At 24.9% G+C, this 25,539-nt stretch overlaps 1 protein-coding gene across 2 annotated transcripts in view; it reads left to right on the top strand.

The window, feature by feature from the left end:
- The window catches only part of LOC145849264 (uncharacterized), a 48,602-nt gene extending 24,945 nt beyond the window's left edge, over positions 1-23,657 (top strand). For both annotated transcript variants that reach the window (XM_082954412.1, XM_082954411.1), the window contains exons 13-35: positions 176-312; positions 2,977-3,109; positions 3,248-3,367; positions 3,425-3,475; positions 5,299-5,363; positions 5,511-5,616; positions 5,990-6,114; positions 6,952-7,026; positions 7,969-8,082; positions 9,748-9,846; positions 10,253-10,367; positions 11,213-11,280; positions 11,341-11,420; positions 11,609-11,681; positions 15,518-15,635; positions 16,008-16,138; positions 16,728-16,818; positions 16,995-17,116; positions 20,317-20,561; positions 21,020-21,170; positions 21,284-21,397; positions 21,548-21,720; positions 23,176-23,657. In XM_082954412.1, the coding sequence (XP_082810538.1) occupies positions 176-312; positions 2,977-3,109; positions 3,248-3,367; positions 3,425-3,475; positions 5,299-5,363; positions 5,511-5,616; positions 5,990-6,114; positions 6,952-7,026; positions 7,969-8,082; positions 9,748-9,846; positions 10,253-10,367; positions 11,213-11,280; positions 11,341-11,420; positions 11,609-11,681; positions 15,518-15,635; positions 16,008-16,138; positions 16,728-16,818; positions 16,995-17,116; positions 20,317-20,561; positions 21,020-21,170; positions 21,284-21,397; positions 21,548-21,720; positions 23,176-23,353 (2,684 nt within the window). In that variant the 3' untranslated portion in view covers positions 23,354-23,657. The remainder of the gene's footprint in view (positions 1-175; positions 313-2,976; positions 3,110-3,247; positions 3,368-3,424; positions 3,476-5,298; positions 5,364-5,510; positions 5,617-5,989; positions 6,115-6,951; positions 7,027-7,968; positions 8,083-9,747; positions 9,847-10,252; positions 10,368-11,212; positions 11,281-11,340; positions 11,421-11,608; positions 11,682-15,517; positions 15,636-16,007; positions 16,139-16,727; positions 16,819-16,994; positions 17,117-20,316; positions 20,562-21,019; positions 21,171-21,283; positions 21,398-21,547; positions 21,721-23,175) is intronic.
- Positions 23,658-25,539: the final 1,882 nt, after the last annotated feature.

The raw sequence follows: 25,539 nt of genomic DNA, 5'->3' as shown, positions 1-25,539 counted from the left end.
AATATATGTATTTTTTTGTGTCAATAAATATGTTTTCACAGTTTAGATTAAAACTAAAAAATTAAATTTATGTGTATGAATAGTAATAAGGTTTATGTCATTTTCGTTTTAGTTATAATAATTTATCACTATCTAAAAAAGTTTACTTTACATGTTTATATTTTTGCTTATGTAGGGAGAAAAACTTTTCGTGAGAACATTTATGAGACATCACCAAACTTTTGTCCTTATGAAGCTCAGACTTACTTAGTTGACGAAACAAACAAAAAACCTTTATCGGTAGTACATATGCCAAAAAAGTCATCATTAAAAGTAATATATTTGAAAGTATAAACATAACCAGATAAGAATTTTATTTTACAAATTGAGGTTGGTTTACAGTCCTGTAAAAGTATTAATTTAATTCATTAAGTTTTTTTAATTAATTTTAGTAACATTAGTGAGATACTCATTAGCATGGACTTTACTTTAAAGTACTAATATTAAATTTAACTAAAAAAAAAGTGTTTTAGATCATTAGGTCGTATCGGCACATTTGTATTGTATATTTATTTTATGTAAATAAAAAGTTTTTTTTAATGTTGCTGACAATTGTTATTTATATACATACGATATTATACAATGGAATAAGATTTAATTAATTTAATAAATTTTTACTGAGCCCGGTTAATAGGACTTTTAAACATTTTTATTTTAAATACTAAATTCAAAAAAATTGTAAATGTTTTTCATGCAGCTTTTCTACAATCATCAGTTATAAAAAAGCTTTCTATGAACGCCAAGCCATCGTCTTTATAGTATTTTCGAAAACAATTTCATAATATATGTGTAGTATTGTAATTATTTTTAAAGTTTTGAAATAAATTACAATACTGCACATATATTATGAAACTGTTAAAAAAAAACTATTAAAACGATGGCTTGGAGTTCCTAGAAAGTAAGCCAGCTCCAATCATTGAACAGTTTTCTAAAACATGCAGAAACGTGTTTTAAATTTTTCAATGTGGAGCTAGTCCTTTGCGACAACTATTATGCACCATAAAATTAAGTTTTCAAGCGTCCGTAAAATTTAACCCCCTTAAACACGTTGTCAATCGAAAATCTAGCTCAACCATCAAAATATTCATGGTTATTTATATTAAAGATGAAAACTAGATTGTTAAAGCGATTAAAACTTACTAAGAAGCATTAGTCAAAGGACAATATAGCACGATATAAAGTACAACGCTGAAATAAATGACATAAAAAATTTAGTAAAGTAAAAAGTATCTATTTCATTCGGCATAATACTATTAAACAGTTGATATGAAAATTGGCAGATATTTACTTAAATTATTAACCAAAACTTCGGTCTAACGCATACTTACCATAAAATTTTCAACAGAAAAAGTCTAAAAAATTTACTTATTCATGCTAATATTAAAAAACCATAAAATGTCTTGAAATCAGAAAATGTTAGAGGGTAACCAAATGAATCGAAGTTATGCAACTGTAAAAAATAATGCATAATCTATCGCATATGTCTACTAAAAGGCTTAGTCTATAGAGTAGGGTCCATGACATTTAAAATTATGACAATTCAAATTCCGACAATTCACGATCTAACCATTTTGAGTAATTCTAAATTGTCTTTTTTTAATAGTGTAGATTATTCAAATACTTTTAAAGCATTTTAATCTTAATAGTTAGACCTACATGAACTTATTAAAACCAAAGATATTTTTTGAGGTATGGAAAAAAGTTATAAAACTTACTAAAATACTAGAATGTTTAGTAATTGTGAGTTTTTCTCTTTTTATAAATAAGTTTTTAAATTTTTGTCTAATATCATAGTTTTGATATTTATATCTACCTAAATATTTTTTTAAATTTAAACTATGTTCAGAGATATGGCCCTTAAATTTTTTCATAAGATTTTAAAGTTTCGTAATCCAAATTGTCATGTAACCTACAGAGCGATAGTGTTAACAGCGAGAAGATTATCAAGTTTAACAATTAAAAGCAGAAAGACAAAAGGTAAAGACTTTCCTATTTTTTTCTTAGGGAAAGAAAAAACTAAAACCACTTTTTCAAAGCATGTTTTAAATGCAAAATGTATAAATTTTAGAATTAAAAACTAATTGAAAACTTTTAACCAAAACAAAAAATTAACTTTACTTAAAAAATCCGGCTTTACTCGTGGTAAAATCGAAAAAATGAGATTACAAAATTAAGTCTAAAATCTATAATTTATAAAAAAAAGAACTTTTGAGTAGTTTTCAACATTTTCTAGTTATTATTTTTTAAGTTTTAGCGATTTTAATGTACATGCTTAAAACTTAACAAATTCATGACAAAATAATGAATAGAAGCTTTTACTTATACAAACTATTTTTTAAATTACTGCACTTGAGCGCGTTTGGTTAAACTAGTTATTCGGATCACCGTAACTATATATGTCTATTTAGTACTCATGAGAACGAAACCAGGTCGCATAATGTCTCGTAGATGTTGTTTATGGTCTTACAGTGCGTTCTAGTGCTGCTGATTTTATGATGGTAGCAGAGTAATATAATAAGATTATATATGAGTATAGCCGAAATATTGCTACTAGTTAACAGTTACAACAAGACTTAAAAAAAACAATCTTAAAAAAAAGTTTAGTGCCAGACAAAATTGCTTTATTTACTTAATAATAACAGTAGTTTCGTTTATATTCTTTAATTTCAATAAACTTAGCAGAGTTTTGAAAAGTTATAAAAGTGTCGGTAAAAGAAAGGGCAGTAAGATAGATCTTAAGAAAACTCAAACCTGAGATAACTTTATATAAAGTTGAATAACATAATTTAAACATAATGAACAAAAAAAAAGGTGATAACTTACAATTATTTTATTTTTCAAACATTAAAAAGCTTGAATTTTATTTTCTAAATACAGAAAGTGTTTAAATTATCTTATACTAATTTAATTATATAAACACCATTTAAAAAAAAACAGAATACTCAAACTAACCAATTACCCTCTAATTCTAAAAAAGTAAATGAAGTGAATGAAGGCTTATCAGAAAATTTAAATTTTGAAGACAAAAATCACAAATCCTCAAACCATTCTAATGAAAACATCAGAAAAAGTTGTTATTGAATTTTTTATTATATTATTGCTAAAAATTCTAAACTATATTTATTTTTTCAAAAATGCCTAGTCTTTCTGAATTTAAACGTAATGTTTCAATAATTAATTTAATAACTGACAAATTAATTATTTCTAGATAACAAAAAAGTTGATAAAAAAAGCAATGAATATAAAAGTACTGAACATGACTTAATAACTGAAATGTATCTATCAAAGTTGAGTCAAACTAGAAATTGTGGATTAAGAACGAAGTTAAGTATGTAACTAAATTTTCAAAATTTTAATGTAGTAATTAAAAAGTTAACACTTTTAGTCCCAGTTCTAGAAGATTCTTGCGAACTCTCTTTCAACATTCCTTTTAGTGGTTAGAGATTTTTTTATTTTGATTATTTTTAGTTTGAGTATCATTCAAAAACGAAGTTTAATATAAGCAAAGTATTTAATCAAATAATATTAGCCTGAAAATGAAAATAATAATAGTTGTGAGTTTAATCTTATAAGGCCTCATGGTGGACGACAACTCAACTTCCAAAATCTTTAATTTTAATAAATCAGATTTTTGGAAAGTTATCTCTTTTTAACATTTTTTTTACCATCGTAATCTTATTAGTAAGACCTATATGAACTTTATTTGTTTAATTTCAGTTATTTTTTGAGATATGGCTTACTTAAGTTTTAAAATTTACTAAAATATATTTACTTTATAGTAATTATCATTTTAATCTTTTTTTTTAAGTTTTATACAACCATTATCGTAAGGGCTACGTAAGTATTTTTATTTTTTTAAAGTTTGTATTAATTTTTGATATATGGCCTCTAAATTTTTTTTGTAAGAAAATAAATTGTCAAAATATATATTTTCATGTAACCGACTGGCTAACATCCCAGTAAAATTTTAATACTTTCGTTACATCAAAAATATGTTTAGTAGTAATTTAAGTTTTAAGTCCGATGAAACTTTAATACTTTAAGTAAAAGATACTACATGAAAATTCAAGTTTAGGTTATTTAGATAAAATATCTTCCAGAGGCATAGTGGATCCACAGCTAGAAGTAAGGAAATATTTTTAGACTTTTTTTAACAACAATTGCTAGAAAGCGAAGATTCTTGCGCATTTAGAACTTCAAACAAAATTTTAAAATTCCGTTTTCAACACAAATTATGCTAGTTAGAGTAAAACAGCTTGAAGGGTTTTGATTAAAAGTAGAATGTAATCCGTCAAATAAAATGTCATTAAAAAGCTGTGTTACTGTATTGTTATATATCAACATTATAGTGCTTTATTTCTTTTTTTTTTTTTTTCATAGTTAAAAAAAAGTATCTTGAAGTTTTATCTAAAATTTTTTTACTTAGAAGGTTTTTAAAAAAAAAAACCCTTTGTCTTCAATTTAGTAAAACTTCAAAGATTAGTACAACTTTCTTACTTGTTCAAAAAAGTTGTAAAATTTAATAAATTTATATAACAGTAGTCACGAAATTCACAATAAAAACATTAAATAAGACTTTAAGAAACTTTTAGTGGACGTATTTCTTGAAAAAACCTTATAGAACTTATTTTTTAAATTTGAATTATATAATTTAGTACAATATGTTCTTTTTTCAATATTGTCAAATTTTAATGTTTTACGTCAACTAAACATTAACAAGCTCTTAAAACATTAAATTAGCTAAAACTCAAGTCTAGCCTCTTTTTCAAGTTTTGAATAACTACATTTTTTAACAAAAAAAACATTTACAGATATAAATTAGAAAAACTATACTTTAGGTCTAACAACTTTTGTTTCAATGAAAAGTTTCTTATGAAAAAAAATCTATTGTTTTAGTTTTGAGCTATAACAAATTTAATTAAAAATATTTTAAATTTTTTTACATAATATCTAATTCCCTATTTCTGGTTAAATTTGGTTCTACATGAGCCATATCTTAAATATACATTTGAAATAAACAAAAAAATTAAACTTAAAACAGGATCTAATTAGTAAAGATTATAATGGTAAAAAAAAAAATCGGAAAATAACTACACTTATAGTGATAATTGACAATCAGCTAGAACTTGAAATTTCGTGCACGATAACAGAGACAACGCAATAAACTTTGAATTAGTATACAATAAGTTAAAATTACACTTTTATATTTCTTATTTTATCTTAGTTTTATAAGATAAAAATAACTTGGTATTCTTCGAGGTATGAGAGGTGGAAAAATAAACAGTCGCTTGTCTTATAAAACCCATTTGGATCAGTTTAAGAAAGTTAGTTTGTAAATCTTAAATATATTTTTAACTGAAACTTAACAAAGACAACATAACTTTTATTTCAAAATCCTAGTTTTATATAGTTCCTTGATTACATATAATTTTTTTTATAAAATTCATTTAAGTTATTATAATTTTTAAAAGATAAAAATGCAAAACAAACCTGCTTTAGATGAAAAAGCAAAGTATGCTTCAATTAGTTTTCCAGATGGAGAAGTTTTACCGATTGGTGGATCAATTAAGTACGATGGTTAGTAAAAATTGTAGTTTTTTAGATTATTGCTACTGAAAATACTTAAACTACAAACAATTTTGTGTTCAAAACTTTTAATTGATTTTGAACCAGTATTTATTTCGGCCATCATCAACAAAGTTGAGATGTTTCACGTCATCAAAAAATAAACAATAAACTTTACAAAACGAGCATCAACAACAGCATCTGTTGCTGTTGTTGATGGTCGTATGATGAAGTTCATTATTTTTGATAATGGTTATTTAAAACTCTAAAAAAAAACAACTTATTGAAAATGTAAGCTAAATATTTTTAGCCATAAAATATTTGATAGTTTAAACTGATTTTATAAGCAAATTAAAGTTATACGAAGATAGCAAAACTGTTATAGAAAAAAGAAAACTTCAAGATTACTTTCTAAATTCCAAAAGTTTAGACGATAGTTTGTTAAAAAATCAGTCTTATCCCTATGAACAAAATGGGAATGATGCACACTCAAATGAAAATTTAATAAAAGTAATTTTTTATATCTTTATTAACAATTTTTGGTTAATTGAATATAAGACAAATGAAAAACTAAAAACAAATTAGTTTCCTAATATTTTGTAGAGGTTTAAAACAGTAATCATTCTTTAAAATTAAAATTATCAACCCATAAAATAATGTACAATGAAACTAATTAAACTCAATACAACTTTTCGTTATCAATAAACTATTTGATATTTATTTATAAATTATAAAAAAAAAAAAAAAAAGAACTTCCTGCCACAAAAATTCAAACAACAAACTTTGAATACTCTATGCACAAATTACACTCTTAACATTTTTTCAACAATAAGTAGTATTTTTGACTTTATTTATAATTTTTTTAGTTTTTTTCTAAGTAAAAACTAGTCAAGGTAAATAAACGAACATAAGCTACTACTTTTCATATGCAGTAACCAAATTACTTTTTTAAACAAAAAAACGCAACTAATTAAGATTTCTTTTTTGAAAATAATTTAGTAAAACTTTTAAACAATAATGTGATAAATTTTGAGTATAAAATACGTTAGTAATATGTTTTTGTTGTAAAACTAATGCGATATAAAGATTTTATGCATTAATACACATATTCAAACTTTTTTAGAGTTCCTTGAGTATAGTTTTTGAAATTTTTAATAACACTTTATTTAAAATTGAAATATTCTTTATAATATAATACTAAACTTATGTTGTTTTTTAAAGTTTATTTTAAGAACTATGTTTGTTTGTATCTTAAAAACAAGAAATGTAACAAGATTTAAGATATTTTTACTTAAAATTATCGCATTTTACTTTTTAAACTAAAAAAAGAAATACAATGTAATTAAGGAAGAAAAATCAGCATTTAAAGAGAAGTGCGCTTTAAACTCTTCAAGTGAAATGGTTGTAATGCATGCTAAAAAAGTAAGTTATCAATTTAAATGATATTCAAAGTTAGCAAATAATGTTAACTTTATAAAAACATTATACTGGTAAACTTTAGCTAACATTAAAGTGTGATAGAAATTGTATGTTTAAAACTTTATTGTAGCTTGAGCTTGTCTCACGGCATATGTAATTCCAGGCTTAGACTTTATTAGACTTTCGCCGATGTTTATTTGTCTCTCAAAATTTAGAGACAAAATTATATAGCCTTTGATGTGATTGAGAAGATTTTAAAGTGTCAATTTAAAATAAAAGTTATATCCAATTAGACAACATACTAGTTGTATTAAGATGACAAAATTCAATTAGGAAAGTTTACGAGCATATTGTAATAAGATAAAATAAAACTTTAATTATAGTAAGCTAAATCAAACGGTCACATGATTTAATCTTTTTACAATTTTTTAATTTTTGTAAATTATAATGTTGGTCAAAATTAATAATTTTAACAAAAATTCTAGCGTAAAAGTCAACATTCGTATTTATTTTAGTAATAAAACAATTTAAAGTAAAATTATAGCTATCTAAAATAATATTAAGCGATAAAAAACAGTTAAAAGTAATATTATAATAATGATAAGTGAAGTACTACGAAATCTTTTATGGTATACTTGATTATTGTAACCTTAAAAAATTTTTGATACTGTTCATTAGATTCATATATTTAGTTTTGTTAAGCCTAATAATAAAAAAAAAAAAATAATAATAATTTAGAACACCTTCACTTATTTGATAGGATGCCAGTAAAATAATGTTTGTTATTTGAAATCATATAACTTTGAACTAGTAAAATATAAAAATGTTAATAAACTAAAAAAATTATACATTTTTCAAATATTAATTATTAAAATGAATTTTATTATACTAACAGATTTTTAAAACTTTTTTTTATAATTTAGAAATAAGTAAACAAGATTTTAGATTGCTAGGATAGTAATTACAACTAATCGACCGAATAGTGGCCTCAATGATGACGCAAAGAAAGCTGCAGATCTTTGGAATAATGTTAATTCAATTGAAAACATATACTACGAAGTTTGTAGTTGAAGTCTTATTGAACAAAACTTTTTTTCGTATTAAAAAACAAGGCTTTAATTATAAAGAAACTTAAAAAATTCTTTATAAACATATACTGAAAAAATTACAAATATAAGCTTTTGGGTTATTTGTGCTGTTGTAATAATTATAGTGGTTGATCTGGGGCATATTTTGACTGGTTTCCTGTGCAAATCCTGAAAAAATCTGGAATAAACGTAATAAAACATATTGAATATGGTTTTATTTTAATATATTTTGCTAAAAGTTAATATCTCTATGTCAAATTTTTGATATCAAGTAAAGTCTAATTCATACTTTTTGAAGAACTACGTCAAAAATTACGTAGTTTTATAAGTTTTTTGTGAAAAAAAAGTATAATCTATACAAAAATTTTATAATTTTCAAAGTTACACAACATGATAGAAGAAGAAACTTTTTATTCAATATTAGCCGATCGAAAGTGTTTAAAAAGACTATTTTGAATAATTTTATAAACGAACAGTTTCACTTTTAACTTAAAAAACTTTTTACCAAATCATTTATTGTATTGGTTTTTACAACATTAGAAAAACCGTAATTTTACAAATTATTTTTTCATCAGTTATAAAACAGTTGCTCACGTCTGCTAGAAGTTTGTTTTCAAAAGTATAATTAGTTTTTAGTTTAAAATTGGTTTTTATCTAAATTATTTTAGCTGGAACTGATTCACTAAGTAATTTTTTTGCATATCATTGAACATATTTTTCAATTGTTAAGACAAGTTAATTACTAATTTGATTAGTATTTTGTTTTTAGTTTTTTATGTGTAAAATTTTTCGTTATTCATATTAGCTTCACAATATTAGGCAACATTTTTACACTTTCAATAAAAACAGGACTTATGTTTATATTTTGATTGTTTTACTGAAAGTTAAAGAACTGAATTACTCATTAAGATTCTGCATTCTGTTTTACTGGTATTTTCAAACTGTTTTAAGTTAAACATTTTTATGTACATCAGAAGTTTTAGATAGTTATGTAATTTTTTATAGTGTATTATAAAAAGCTACTACACAAAAAAAATTATTATTGTACAAAAACTTGTGCAACCCCACTAAAAAAGTTTAGACACGCTCCTGGGTTGATGTTATACTTAAGAGGGTAGAAATTTATGTTATGACTGCACGTGATTTACTTCGGGTGCTGATTGTACTTGAAATATGAGATACAATACACAATGTTTTTTTTGTTTTTTTTTAAACAAATACAATTAAATAAAAAACTGAACTGTTTAGTGAAAAACAATAACCAATCAAAAGCTAATAAAATTCGATGTTCGATATCATAATACAGACAAAATTACACAAAACAAACAAGCTAATAAATAGTAAACATATTATTTAGCCTTAATAAGCAACTATAAGTTTTTCCTCGTTCTGTGCGGTTATGTCGAATACAAAACTAAGTCTTTCAAACTGTCTTTAAAACTCTAACCTTTACAAACTCAGTATCTTTTTTTAAATCGATCCAAGTAAAAATTGCTTTTTTCTTACATACAGACTTATTAAAACTATATTCATAAAAAAAGTTTTTTCTTGGATTACATATCTTTTAAATTTAAATAAAACATTAGATCATATTTACCAATAGTATTTATTAACATCCACTTTTTATATGCTAAAGAAAAGTTTGAATGGAAATAAAAAGCATACGACGTCTGAGACTAGAAATAAAGTATCAAATGAAAACTGCTTAGTTAAAATTCCGCAGGCTTCATTTTCAGTTTGTTTTTGTATACTTATTTTCTGATAATTAAAATTAAAATACTAATAAGCTATTTAGAAGTGAACTTGATTTGAAAACTTTATTAAAACTAAGGTACCATAAACCAAGTAAAACTATGTACAAAAAATTTTCAATTTATATTATTATTTATATAGTTTTCTGTTGTTTAAAAATATACCATTTTTAAATTTTAGCCTAGAATTTTTTGTAGTTTTGTTTTAAAAAGCTATATATACACTCATTACTTTAAATATTCTTTTTGTAATAAATTAGTATACGTCGTTGATAACTTTGAAATAAAAATAAATAAATAAACCTAAATAAGTATATTTGTGATTAAAAAAGTTTTGATAAAAAAAATTCACGTTTTTCAATACTTAAATAAGTTATTAAACTGATAAAGGAGTTAAAAGAAAGAGAAAACGAAAAAAGTTTTATCAGAAGTGATATCGGTCAAGAAACTGAAAACAGTTCAAGTGAAAAAACGAAAGGGAACATTAAAAACCCAATGAAAAAAAGTTTTTTATTAATTTTCCTTAACAATTTATTGTTAATTAAAAAAATGTCTAAAACAGCATGTGTGTTGTTAACTTAGCATACTTTTGTAGTGGATAGATTTAAACGAGGTGGTATATTATCATGGATAACCCTTACCCTAAGGTTTTTGCTAAACTACAAACTCCCACGTTAAGTACTTTACTCTGTTGTCCTAGTCATCAACCCTAGCTTTTAAAACTGAAACACTTAATCTTAGACAAATAATTTTTTATCTTTGAATTTAGTTCTTACCCTTAGTTCTTAAACACTGCTTCGTAACCACTTACCTTACCTCTAATAAAATTTAAAAAGAAGCCCTCTTTTAACTTGTCACACTAAAACGTCAACTAGTTATTCTGACACATATTGTTTTCTTTTTTGTAATGAAATTTTAAATTTATTTTAAATATTTTTCAAGGATTTTTCTTCTACATCTTTTAGATTTATTCTTTTCCCACTTAACCGATAAAGTTATCATTTTTGATTACTATTTGTTAAGTTATTTACCTGAAATTATTTATACATTACAAACTTGTACATATAAAACTCTAACATCGAAGCAAAATATTTGATTTTCCACTTTTATACACTAAAAACTTTGCTTTTTAACCTTTGAAAAAAAAAAGGTTTCAAGAAAACTTCTTCTCATAATTGTTATACTAAGTTATTAAATAAGATTAAAGAATAAAAGCATCTGTTTTTCAGCGTTTTTAAACTTTATTCAGTGTTATCATTGTTTTATAATAGGAGTTTATGTGTAAACTGTATGTTTAAATTAAATTTGTGTAATTGTACGAAACAAAACAAACTTTTACTTAATTTTCAGATGAAGGTTGTAGTAATTTAGGTGAAGATAAAAGTTGTGATGAAAAATTATCTAAAAATTTAAAAAAAGTAAGTTAAAAAAACGTTCTAATAAAAAAAAATATTACTTCTAATGAAATATTTTTTTAGAAAGAAAACATAATAAACGAACCAAAAACGAAGAATAGAAACGATATAAACCAAGATCCACAAAAACTTACTGAAATGAAGTATTTACTACTATACATTAAAACTTAATGATTTTGTTTATAATTGTTTAAATTAAAAGATAACGTAGTTTTACTTTTGTTTAAAAATAAAAAGTTATATCAATTTCAAAAATAATATCTTAATTTAATATTTTCAATTGCTGATTTAGCTTGTTGTTTTTATGATTTAGTTGTTTATATTTTAAAAGTTTACCACCAAACATTGAACACTGTGATTCAAAAAGTCAAGAAACCAAAAAAGGGGTGGTTCTACAAAACAATGTAAGTTTTCTCACTACAAAGCTATAACCTTTAAAAAAATAACATATTGCTTCTTTATAACTTTTCACTCATTAGAAAAATTGTATTAAAATCTACTCATGTTACTAAATGTACTTTATTATGCATTATTTTCTAAAAGTTAATCAGTCCTCAACAACCATTGTAACAAAAACTACATAATTAAATAGAAATTACGGGAACGGGTTTAAATTGCATAAAGATGAAATTGCACGAGGTTACTAAATTGCACGAGAACAAAATTGCACGAAAGCACAAATTTGCACGAAGCCTAATTTGCACGAGGGCACAAAGTTGCTTATGGGAACAAAATTGCACGAAGACGATTTTGCACCAAGGGTCAATTTTGCACGAGAGTAAAAAATAAACAGAAACAAAAAAATAAAAAACACTAATAAAAAAAAAGAAAAAAAGTTACTGACCGAGGGTAAGGGGTAACAGTGATAGTAAAAATAAAATAATAAAAAACAAAAACTAATTTAAAAAAAAGCTAACGACTGAGGGTAAGGGTTAGGGGAAACAGTATTAGTAAAAAAAAAATTTAAAAAAAAAACAAAAAAAAAATTACCGACCGAGGATAAAGGTTAGGGGTAAAAGTGAAAGTAAAGAAAAATTAAATTAATAAAGAAATTAGAAAATAAAAATAAAAAATTAACCCTTGCAAAATTGTCTCCGTGCAAAAGTATCTTCGTTCAATTTCGTGCACTAGTGCTATTTTGTCCGCTCGTGCAATTTCGACAGCTACCCAGAAATTACAGTTTGTAAAACAATTTTAACTATTTTTATAATATTTTTATTTATTTTTACTTTGTACTTGAAAATTTAAGTGTAGTTTTTGTTTCTTGATATGTACTAGTAATTTAATGTTACGTACACATTGTGTTTTATGGATGTTTTTAGTTCATTTTTGTTAACCATAGTTTGATTAACACCCTAGTGTTATTAAATTGTTAAATTTAAAAAGTTGGTCTAGTTTATATAATCATATTATTTTTCATATATATTATTTATTAAATTATATAATAAACAGCAATTTTGTACAGCTGTTTTATATATGAGATATTTATATCTCATTTAATCCTCAGTAAAGCTTTAGTTTATCAAACATGTTTGCAGAAACTAGGAATTGAAATTTTTATAAATATCGTGACGTAGTAATAGTTAAATTTTTTTGTGCAGTAAATTAAGTTTGAAAGATACGCTACTTTTAGTTTTGTTGTTATTTTTGGTAATAAATGCACATATTTTGTCTTCCGCTTTTTTTGTTTAGTTTTATAGTCTTGTCTGATTTACCAATTTCGATTTCTTTAGATTACAAAGTCTTCAGCTAAATTTAGTTTTAAGTTTTGATTTTGTCCTTCGAGGTGTTTCCTATTTTATTTTATAATCTGTGTTGTTATCTTTAAATCCCAAATATAATTTGTCAGTTCTGTTGTATGTCTTTAATTAATATTGTTAAATGAAGGATTGTGATTCCTCTTTATATTTTAAAACTGTTTCCCGGGAATCCAACGTACTGTTTGGTTGCTTTATTGGATGTTAAGTTGATCTATAGATTATATTAGAAATTAGGCATTATTTGTTTAAAGGGCAGGGTTCGTTGCAGCAATTGCAAAGCTCATCTTTTGTAATACTTTTATCGTTAATATTGTTTTTGTTTAAAATTTTATTGTGATGTGTTATTATTTTGCTTCTAAAATAACTTGTACAACTGTATGATATTTTAACTGTGTTGCGATTTATTTTTGGATGGTTTTTGTCAAAGGTTGTATCAATTAAATTCAAAAACTGTTTGCCTATTTTAGAACTTACAGGTAAACTAAATGGTGGATTGAAAAATATTAAAAAAATATTATATAAACCTAGTAAAAAAACATTTAAACAAAAATAACCTATTATCAAATATATTTAACAAACACAATATGCGAATCAGTTATTCATGTATGGCGAATTTTGAGAGATTAATTAAGTCACATAATCAAAAGATTTTAAACAAAATTAATTTAATCAAAAGTCAGTGTAATTGAGCTGGTGGCTGTAAATATAATTTGAAGGGGGGCAATTGCCGGTCAGGGAACATTATTTACAAGGCAACAGTTAACTCTGACCTTGAAAAGAAGTTCTACATCGGCTTATGCTCCACTCAATTCAGATTTTGGGATGCCAACCACAAAAAATCCTTTAAAGTGGTGTATACGAAAATGAAACTGAGCTTTCGAAGTATGTTTGCGGCCTTAAGCGTAAAAACATTGATTTTAAATTAACTTGGGAGGTGATAAAAAGAGCACAGCCAATAGCAGATGGTAACAACCCTGTTTGTAGGCTGTGCTTAAAAGAATCAACAGCCTTATGTATGCGTTAAAAAAGGAAGGTTGTTTGAATAAGAGGAGCGAATTAATATCGTCTTGTCGACATATGAAAAAACTCCTCTTAAAATACAACAAATTTTGAAGTATTTTATAGTCAATTAACTGTTGTTTTCGTTAATTTTAGTAGTTTGATTAGGTAGATGGTAGATCGATTACGAGCATAAAGTTAGTTTTATAGGCAAATTTATTAATTTTTCAAAAAACATAAAACTTTAATGTCAATTATTTTCCTTATCTTAAAAGCTATCTATAAATGTTTTTTTTTTAAGAGAACGCACCTTTGTCCTTAATTTCAAAAATATATATTTGGTTTGGGGTTAGAATTATTTCATGGGGTCCCTCCAAAAATAAAAGATTTTCTTTTTCATTATTATTGTTTTAGAACCAAAATAAATATTTTTTTTTTATAATTTTTTTATTATTTTCCCTTATTTTGCATGTTATTTAAACTCTTAAATGTTTATTTTATAAATAATGTTAATATCTTTTACGATTTGGCCCTAAATCAAAATGATGTATATTACACTATCATTTGCCTTGGCCATTTCCTAGATAAAAAATTGATAAAAGGAAAAAATAAATTAATAACAATGTGAATTACAAGAAATTTAATTAAATTATTTTAGTTTAACTAAATTTGTTGTAGTTCACATTCTTATTATTTTTTTTTTCCTTTTATCAATTTTTTATCTAGGAAATGGCCAAGGCAAATGGTAGTATAATATACATCATTTTGATTTTGGGCCAAATCGTAAAAGACATTAACATTATCTATAAAATAAACATTTAAGAGTTTAAATAACATGCACAATAAGGGAAAATAAAAAAAAAATTATAGAAAAAAGTTATTTTTGGTTCTAAAACGATAATAATGAAAAAAAAAAAAAAAAAACCTTTATTTTGGAGGGACCCCATGAAATAATTCCAACCCCAAACCAAATATATATTTTTTAATTAAAGTCAAAGGTGCGTTCTCTAAAATAAAAAAAAATTTAGATTGCTTTTAAGATAAGGAAAATAATTGATATTAAAGTTTTATGTTTTTTAAAAAATTAATAAATTTGCCTATAAAATTAACTTTATGCTCGTAGATTGATTTTTGTACTGAATATTTGTAATGTACAATGTTCAATTCTTACGTCATGTTGTTTTTGTTTTTTTGTAAACTTTTGCATCTTTGTTTACCAAAATGCTTTTTATTTTAAATTTGAACTGGCTGAAGATTAGAGACAATCTTTTTTGTCTTTATGAAACATATGTTCCAGCATTTCTAAAATCGTCATTTGAATAAATTATTTAAAAGCCCTTCGAGTGGGCTCAGTAGAAGGTGTTCAAGTTTGAACATTAACCTTATTATATATATATATATATATATATATATATATATATATATATATATATAAACTTAACTTTAAAGTAATATTTTGTTTTTAATAATAAGAAATTTAGGTAGAAAGAAAATCAAACAAAACTAAACCAAAAAAAATAGTGAAAAAGTCAAAAGTTGGCGTTAAACAAAATACTAAAAATACAAAAATAAAAAAGCTAAAAAGCGAAAAAAATGAAGGTTTATATAAGATGTGTTAAAATTTTAAAATTTTTATTGATAAAATAATTAGATTGTTTCGTACTAAAATTTTAACAAATACTATTAAATTTAAACTATAATAATTTTGTTAGTGAATTATAAATTTTAAAGAAAAGTCAAAATGTGGTTTTTAAACTCGAACCTATTATATAAAGTAAAGTTTTAAATTGTAGTCTCTAAAAAAAAGTTATGCTTTAAAATTTAAATTTAATTTATATTATTATATGTACTCAGTGTTTCTAATATATATACTTTTACATACTTATTAAGTTTCAATTTTAAACTTTAAAGTTTTGAAATTGAAAAAAAAACTAATTCTATAACTTTTATAACAAAAAAAATATGTTTTAGACTTTAAGGAAATTATGAGTGATGAGAATGAAAACAATAATAATGAAAAATCAGACCTTGTTAACAAGGTAATGCGTGGTGACATAGTTTCTGATACAGAGGAAAAATATGATACTATAACTTTAAAAAAGGTAATATTTTAACTTTAATACTTTAAATAAGTTAATATACAAATGCAAAAAAATGTAATTTAAATGCTGTTTTCTAAAATTTAGTAAGTTTTTCTGTAAAAATTTTAGTACTGAAGAATGCATGTAATGGTTAATTAGTTAGGTTTTCTAAAACTGTTTTTAGCTTATTTCTTATCTATCTTATTAGCAGTTATTTTTAAAAAGAAGTAGAACGAGTTTTATAAATTAAGTTTTACTAGCTATTATTTTCAGAAGTAAATTATCATTTTAAGCTTTATCTATAGCTGTTCAAGAATAATAGGGCAGTCTTAAAATGTCATGTTTCAAACAATCTTTAAATAATATGAAATAAAAATGAGATAAATCTATTTTATGTTAAAACTTTTGTAATTACTTATACTAAGTTTTTTTAAAACTTATCATACATGTAAAACTATAGTACATTTTTATATTTAGGCAAGGATTAATTCATGAAAAACAAAGCAAACACTACAGTTTATGTAGTTAACTAGTTTTTCTACAGTTAATGAAGCATTTACGTTTATGTTTTATAATCTTATATACAGTAGACTTACTTTCTTTTCAATAGGATCTAGAAACTCAAGTTCAAAAAATTTCAGAATGTTCAGACGAAGTAAAAACAAATAACTCACATTCATCGTATGCGGGTTCTATTGTTTGTTAGTTATTTTTAAGCATTGAACACGAGTAGTAGTGACCTAAGTTAGTAAAACTAAAGTTTTACTTCACAGAAATTTTGAAAGATTAAATATTAGTACTTTATCTTAACTAAAATGAAACGTTGTATACATTCTTGTTTCATATCTGTTTAAATCTAGTTTATGTTTTTATTCAGCTGCATCAGAAAGCGACGACGAGTGTGTAAAAATAAATGAAGACTTTGAAGATTACATAAAAGAAGTGTATGATCAGAAGGAAGATAGAATAATGACTGAAAATATATTGAAGAAGCACAGAGTTAGTTATTAAATTTGTTTGTATTTGTTTCAAATAGTGTTAGATGTTTTAATGCTAAGTAATAAAAATTCAGTCATAAAAATTAGTGGCCCTAGACAAGAAAATCGACAATTCTTTTCAATTTTTATTAATTATGGTATAGCAGTACCGAATGTGGACCGACTAATTTTTTAAGAATCTACTTTACTTTTAAAGTACTTAAAAAACTTTTAGAAGCACAATTACGACTACATAATTAAACCGAACGACATAAGTTTAAAGCTTATTATGTTTTTTGTACTTAGCAATTTTAGGACAGAACAAAAGTTTATAATGTATCTAGTTATATGCCAATTAAACAAGAAAACAATGTTTAAAAAACTTGATTTTTTTTCTAAATAATTGTTATCGTAAATTTTTTCTTCGATTTTAAAGCTATTTTGTGACAACTACAGCATCAAAAATCATTTTGTAAATAAGATTATAACGATGCATGTCTAAAAGCACTTATATTATCTAAACATTTTTTTCTTTTAAACTTATTCATCAAAATTAAGTGAACTGAAAAAATTAAAACGAAGCTATAAAATCAAAAAATATTCAAAACCTCTTGTTTTCTGAAGTAGATACAAATTAACTCCTGTTTTTCCTCATCTAAAATGTAGTTATTTTAATAAATATTAAACTTATGTTTCTTGGGTTGTATTTATTTACAAGTAATTATTTTTTTTTATGTATTTTTTATTTTAAGTTTTAAAAGTTGTATAGTAGTTGTAATTAACATATTTTTTATGTCTTGCTTTAAATAAAATATTAGTTTCAATTTTTTCACAAATTAATGATTGCTAACTATAGGCTATGTAATGATTAAGTTTATTTTGTGATTACTTTTATTATGTTGTTATATACAATTCAGATTTGGCTTTTTTTCAGTTAACTTATACAGAAAAACTTTGTTAATAAGTTAAAATCTTACTAATAAAATATTAAACTAATTATATCATCTCTTACTTTAAACAACTATCAAGCAGTTTAATTTGTTTAGATTTTTATTACAGAATGTCTTCTTATATAAACTCAGTAAATATGTAGCACTGGCGCATGCTTCACTGCTTTCTTAATTATGTAAGAGAATAGTCTGAAACAACGATTAACTTATCATTACCATAGTCACCAGTTGATTTTTTATAACTGAGTATTGTTTAGTCAACTAATGTGTTTTTAGTGTACTTGCTTAGTATGTATAACTGCAAAATAAATTGTCTTAAAGCATTTGAATAGTAATTAGTTACTATCACCATACGCTAGTATTTAGAATATATATAGCAATTAAGTATTATTATAGTTTATATAATAAAATTAATTTTATATAACGAACCCCACGAACTCCTACTTGCTACAATGGTATTTTTAAAGCTAGCAGTCTCTAACCTTTTGGAGAAGTCTAAATCAAAAAAACATCAGCAAAGTTTTTAACAAAATTATGATAAAAGTTTTTATAAAAGCAAGAAAATAAAATACTTGAAATTTTTTTTGACAAAAAATAATGAATTTATTTACTAACTGTTTTTATATGAGTTTGGAAGAACTTAGTATAAACTTTTTTTCTTGCATTTGTATCTGTGATTTAGTAAGAAAAGTTTTTTGAGCAACATTTTTTTACAGTGAGTCCACAATCAAAGTTACAATAGTTTTTGGCCTTTTGAGTATTATTAAAACTATAATGTTTGTTTCTCGGGTAACTTTATTGCTAGCAAGTATTAAGAAATACTTTTTTTTTGCAGTTATAATTTTTCTATGCTTTTTTTTGTGCCAAGATGTATAATATTTTGATGCAAAGTTGAAGCTATATATGTCGCCGATACACGCATATTGTAATAAGCAAACCGAACGATATTCTATGTCGTCAATCGCGCTTATAAAAATGCACGTTGCAATTGTTTTTTTAAGCATAAAAACATACATTATTAACTGCGCAGAAATTTATTAACATAACAGCAAAAGGACGGATCGAAACAAATACGTTTAACTACTTGTTAATAAAGAAGGTGAAATTTAAGTGTAATTTATTACAAAGAACTTTTAACTGATACTTTACATTCTTCACAAAGTACGCTAGAGATGCTTATTGTGTAGATCTACTGATTTTACGAACATTGTTCTATTTACCTTTGTCTATTAAAACTCGAATTTTTGCCTGTACTAAGGAACAGATATCCTACCATCAATCGATATCAATGGCAAGGAAATCAAAAAAAAGTATAACCTAGCTTAAATGTTGCGTTAGAAGCATCATTAAACACAGATACAAATAGTGGCATAGTTACGGTTCAGGCACGTTTGTTTGACTAACTGCAAAAGTATGGAATAGCCGAAAATTTGGCTGTTGAGTTGTACTGATCTTACTACTACAAGCTTTACCCTAACCTTGTTCTAAGATTTGGTGACGAGCGATTCCCAAAATTTCTTTTGTACAGCGAACTGGATATTAGTTAACGCAACCGCAGTCGTCCAACACTACGTTTTAAGGACGTCGTCTGCAAGCACGACCTGAAGAACTTGGATGTCAGCACTAAAAACAGGGATGAGCCTGTTTATTATCGCGACAAACGGTGATCTTCAATATACAAAAGACTTGAAAGAAAGAGAAGCGCAACACTTTAAGAACCGAAGAACGAATTCATTTTATTTATACAAATATATAAATATAAATAAAAACAAATTGTACATTAATCTTCCTTTATTGTACCAAAATATGTTTCTGTGTGTTAACGAATCAACTCACTTTAACTGGGTTCTGTAAAAAAATAATTACTGTAATGAAAGAATATAAGCATAGAATAAAGTGTTAATACATGTTTTTTATTAAAATAAGATAATTACTGCACATATAGTTAATAATAGGTAAAACACTTAATATCAAATCCGGATTTAATTGTTCATTGTGCATAGAAATAAAGATATAATTTAGTAGTACTCTGCAGAAAAAATTTGTTGTAAAACAAAATACTAATAGTGTTCTTCACTTGAGGTTTAAATGAGTGAGTTAAAATGTCCCGATCTCAATGAAATAAATTAAGATAAATCAAAGCTCCTAATTTTTTTGTTTGTGTTTTTATTTTTGTCATAAGTCTTTCTTCCGTAAATCTGCATAATAATTCAATATAAGACCACAACAATGTTTTTGTATTGTTGTATAAAAAGTTTTAATTAAACTACAGGGATTTAACCCTCCTCCTGATCAGCCATTGCAATCACAAAAAAATCTTACTGAGGACGATCTATTAGCTATAAAAGAGGCCGAAGAAGAGGCAAAGATGAAGTTAAAACATGCAAATGAAGATCGAAAAAGAAAGAGAGCATTAGCGGCAGAAAAAAGAAAACAGGATGTTGAAAGAAAAAGAAGAGAAAAGGAAGACAAAAAATTAAAGGAAGCCGATGAAGAAAGGAGAAGAGAAATTATGAGGTATTTATCAAAACATAACTTTACATTGTGAATAATGTATAAGATTTAATATATTTATTTGATTATATAAAAAACAATAGCTTAGACGACGGTTTCGTATATGAAATATAAAACCCCATCTACTCCTCAGTAAGCTAAAGTTTATTACAATTTCAAACGGAAATTTTGAATTTAAAAAATTTTATAGTAATTATGACGTAGTAATAATAGATAGAGTTTGTTGTACTTACGATTTGATATATACACTGGTGTATGTTTAATTTGTTAAAAGGATAGTTAACAATCTTGTTACGAAAGCTCAGAAATTAGTTAACATAAATTCAGTTGTACTTTCGGAGCTATTTTCATTGTGTTGATTCAATAATTATGAACTAATGTTTTTTTACTTCATAATATAACGAGTATGCATGCGATTTTAATCATTTTATTTTTTTCTTATTTGTGCTAAAAAAATACAGAAAACAGTTAGAAGAAGAAAGGATGCAACGTGAAGCTGAACTAAGAAGGAAAAAAGAAGAAGCAGAACTAGAAAGACAAAAACTTTTAGATGAAGAAGAAAACAAAAAAAGGAAAGCTAGTCAGCTTGCTGAAAGAGAGAAAAGAATGGAGGTTAATGTTTGAAATTAATAAAAAAAGGGTTTAATTTTTTTTACACAACTGTTACAAGCATAGCTAAAATAATTCAGTTGTTATAGTACTATTTATATTGAATTAAACTGCAGGAAGAGAGACGAAAAAAGCGAGAAGAGCTTTTAAGGATCAGAAAGGAAGAAGAGAAAAAGAGAAATGAGCAGAAAAAGTTATTAGAAGAAGAAGAGACTGAGAGAAAAAGACTTGTAAATATTTTTTCTTTCTTAGCTTACATAAACTTGATTTAATAAGAGATGCTTTTATAAACTTGATTTATAAAAATATAAATCGAAAAACAACTATACTTTCCAGTTTAATTTAGAAGTTTGTATAAACTTTAAAACTAATCAAAACAGGAAGAAGAAATGCTAGCCAAAATGGCAGAGGTGGACAGGCTAGCATATATCGAAAAAATGCGAAAAGAAAGAGAAGAAAAAGATCGCGAAGAATTGACTCGGAGGTTACAAGCGGAGGAAGAGGCACGAAAAGCAATGGACTTTGCTAGAAAGCAAGCTATACTTAAAGCTCAGTTAGTTAGAACTTTATTTTTGCAAATAGTTTAGTTTTCTTTTCACTAATTCGTAAGGGTCTTTGTTATATTCATAACGTATTTAATTTTAATATATACTTGCAAGTAATCTAAAATAGGTTTTATAAATGGTTATTTTTTTATAAGAAAGTATTTTGCGTTTTATTATTAATCATACTTAATAAAACAATAAATTATCTGCATACTACTCTAGAATACAATTAATGAAGTTTTAAATTTTTTTGCTATAAACTAAACTATTATAATTCACTGCCTGATTTATTTAAACCGCTAGTTAGATAAAGTTTAATAGTAATCTATACGTTAACCAACAGTAACAGTTTAGTAATATTTATATATATATAAACATATATATACCACATTATATTTTCCGGTATATATTCCGATAAGCTTAGCTTATCAGGATCTCCAGGATTTAACGCCTTTTAACGTTACATCTTATATATATATTTTATATTATCAATAAAATAAGACATTATTTAAACTTTTTTGTATACATATATATATATATATATATATATATATATATAAGTTTAAATAACGTCTTATTTTATTGATAAATTTTTATTACCTTATGGAAATAACAAAGTAAGACTAGAAATAGAATACGATCAGCGTAATCGTTTTATCATGAATACAGAATATACTTTTTTTTAACTTAGCTAGTTTAAAGAAGATGGTACTCGTAGAAGTAATTGCTTTAAATACATTTTGATAAAACAGAGAAACCAGAAAGTTTAAAACTTAAAATTTATTTATTTGCTGCTCGTATAAAAAAAAAAGTTTTATACATACTTGTAGATACAGAGTATATCCATTTACAACATAAAAGTTCCATTGAATTCTTATACTAATTTTGACAAGGATAAACATTGTTTGTTTTTAATATAATAAACTAAGCACTTTCTAAAATTTTTCGGTGTATTTGTAGAAAAAATACTTAATGCCTAAATACATAATCTTTACACAATCCGTAGTAATGTTTTATTCTAATTAATAGAGAAACACCGTTAATAACATTAAGTATAACATATTGATTTTACTCTTACGACGAGCTTTACATGCATGTATGTTTAGTATTCTACGTCCCGTTTAGTTATATTTGTAACTTTAGCTAAAAGCTTTCAAACATTATTAGTTTTTTTTTTTATGTACCTAAGTAAATATTGTAATTTTGACGTATTATCTTAAAAATATACATTAGTATGTATTTAATTGCTATTTTCTTTGTTGCACAGTAGTATATTTTTTGTTTAATTATCAGTTTTGAGAAAGTTGACGACTATCATTGTAGTACAACTTACTCTGCTAAAAAACAGCAAACTTTTTATTTTACCAATATTTAAATAAGTGTTTTATTATAACTATTTACATTTCATTAAAATACTAATTTTTAATCTTTGTGCTATTTAGTAATCTTAGAAATGTTTTTAGTGAACAAGCTTTACTACAAAAAAAGTTTGAATTTTTGAGGAGTATCAAAGATGAAGATGAGATAATGCTTCAAGCTCAGAGACTTTCACGGGCCTTTAATTTTTCTTATTTTGAGTTGTTAAAACTTCTAGGAATTGATTTTTCTAAACCAAAAGATAAAAAAAGTAAAGGGCATTAGTTTTTAGTGCTTTGGTAGAATTCCATAGCTTTTACATTTTCACTGTCAATATAACAGAAAATTATCTAATAAAGAAAGTTGTTTTGTTTATATGTTGTAATTATAGCTTTAAATTTTTTCCCGGTAGTTGATTAATTAAAAACTCCTATTTATCTTTTAGAATAATCATCGTGTATTTTTTTTGTATTTTAAATTTTTTAAAAAGTTTGTAGCATAATATTTTCAAAATTCTCTATAAATTTTCGAAATAATTTAACATTTTACGTTAAAAGTTTCTAATCTAATCGATAAAAAATATACAACTATAACTTTTGTTTTACGATCTAGATTCTAAAATATTTTGTTAGTTTCTGTATTTATTTACTTTGATATCTAATTGTTGTTTATTAAAATAAATTAAATAAAAAGTATATGAATAATTTTTATTTTTAAAAACCTACACGCTGTTTAAACTTATTAAAACAGTAGTTCCCAACCTTTTTGATTTACCAATATTTGAATTTGTTCTTGCACTCCTTGCAGTACATGTAAAGTACATAATAAGTAGTATAAGTCTCAAAATAAGCTTTGAAAACACTTAAAACTTTTATTTTGCTCTTCATCCAGAACCCCATTTTATATGATTTGAAATGCTTGATAGCTTTAAAAGTCGATTGTTTGTTTTTGTTTAGTAAAAAAAAATCGGCTTACAGTTGCTGAAGAAAAGGAAAAATCTTCTTATTTATCAAACAAAATTAAATAGCCATCTCGCACCCCCTGGAATGCTGCCTCGTACCCCCAAGGGATGACAGCACCCCTGGTTGGGAAACCCTGCATTTAAAGTTTAAATTACTTTTTAGAACTTCTCTCGTTTTATGTAAACTATAAATAATTTCAGACTAAACTTTTAAAAACTAAAAGGTTTTTCAGCACGAAGACTAAAGTTCACTAAAAACGTCAAACTAAAAAACTGACTAAAGGAAAAAAAAAACTATGATGATGTAGGTATTCAAAATCTGTATAATTAACTTGTAAACAAAATTAAAATTATTCTAGTATCGAACAAAGGCAGTATCATTATGTTTATACTTATAGTTTTTTTTTGGTATAAAACATCAGTCTCAAACTCTACCCCTTGCAACGATAAACGTTTTCTTGGGAAATATGTTAAATCATATGTAATTTTACCTGACGCAATAATATTTAACTTAACTATCCAAAAATAAAATAAACAAAAAACTTTATTTTAAACAAATAAAAAACCCTTGGTGACACGCCATTTGGAGAACCCTCACAAGGCTAAAATCTCAACACTAAAAACCACAAAGTGTGGTAAAATCATGAAGCACAAATTCTTAAGTAAATGTCACCGGCGCTACAACAAAAAATCACAGCAAAATCCAATCATGTGATCACCGCCACCATAGTGAACTCACAATCGCTTGTTGAGAAAATGCATTAAACTAGTATTATAATGTTTACATTAGCATTAAATAACTATCTTAAAGCCTGATAACTAACTATTTTACTGAATTTTACTCAGATAAAATTAAATTAAAAAAAGCTATTAAGAAAAAATTAAGTTTATGAAACTTGTATTGGTGTAATTAATTTTAGTCTAATAAAAGTAAGAAGAAAAGAAAAACTCATAATTATGCAATAGTAATTAATATATACAGCTAACAAATAATGTATAACAAAACAGGAAAAAAACAATCACACACAACCATACAAAAATTATTCCCCATCAACAGACCAAAACCAGCCAACCTTAATCAGAGTAAACACAAACAAAATTGATCATACATATATAAAGAGAAACAAAAAAAACAACCAAAAGCAATTAAGTAAAATCTGCATGCAACATAAATTACTCAACCAGAGCACTCCAAACCTACTCAGTATACTGGCTCAAGAAGAATTTTTTGTAACTATATTTAAACTGATCCTCTTTTAGATTTTTTAAAATTTCTGGAACACTAGACCAGTGGTCGGCACAAAATTAAAATTCTGTGCACCCCAATTTGCATTGTTTAGCGCCGCTAGTGTTTAAGAATATGTATACACTTTTAATTGTTTTTTTACTAATAATTCAGTAACACCAAGTTAATTTTTACACGCTAACTTTAAATTAACCACTTTACCCTATCCATTTTAATAAACTTTTATATCGATGATCTAATTTTTACAACAGTATTTCACTTGTA

Source organism: Thalia democratica, chromosome 1 (genome assembly GCF_965202585.1).
Source record: "Thalia democratica chromosome 1, ktThaDemo2.hap1.1, whole genome shotgun sequence".
NCBI lineage: Eukaryota > Metazoa > Chordata > Thaliacea > Salpida > Salpidae > Thalia > Thalia democratica.
Note: the sequence above shows the minus strand (reverse complement) of the source record. Positions and strands in the feature narration are given on the sequence as shown.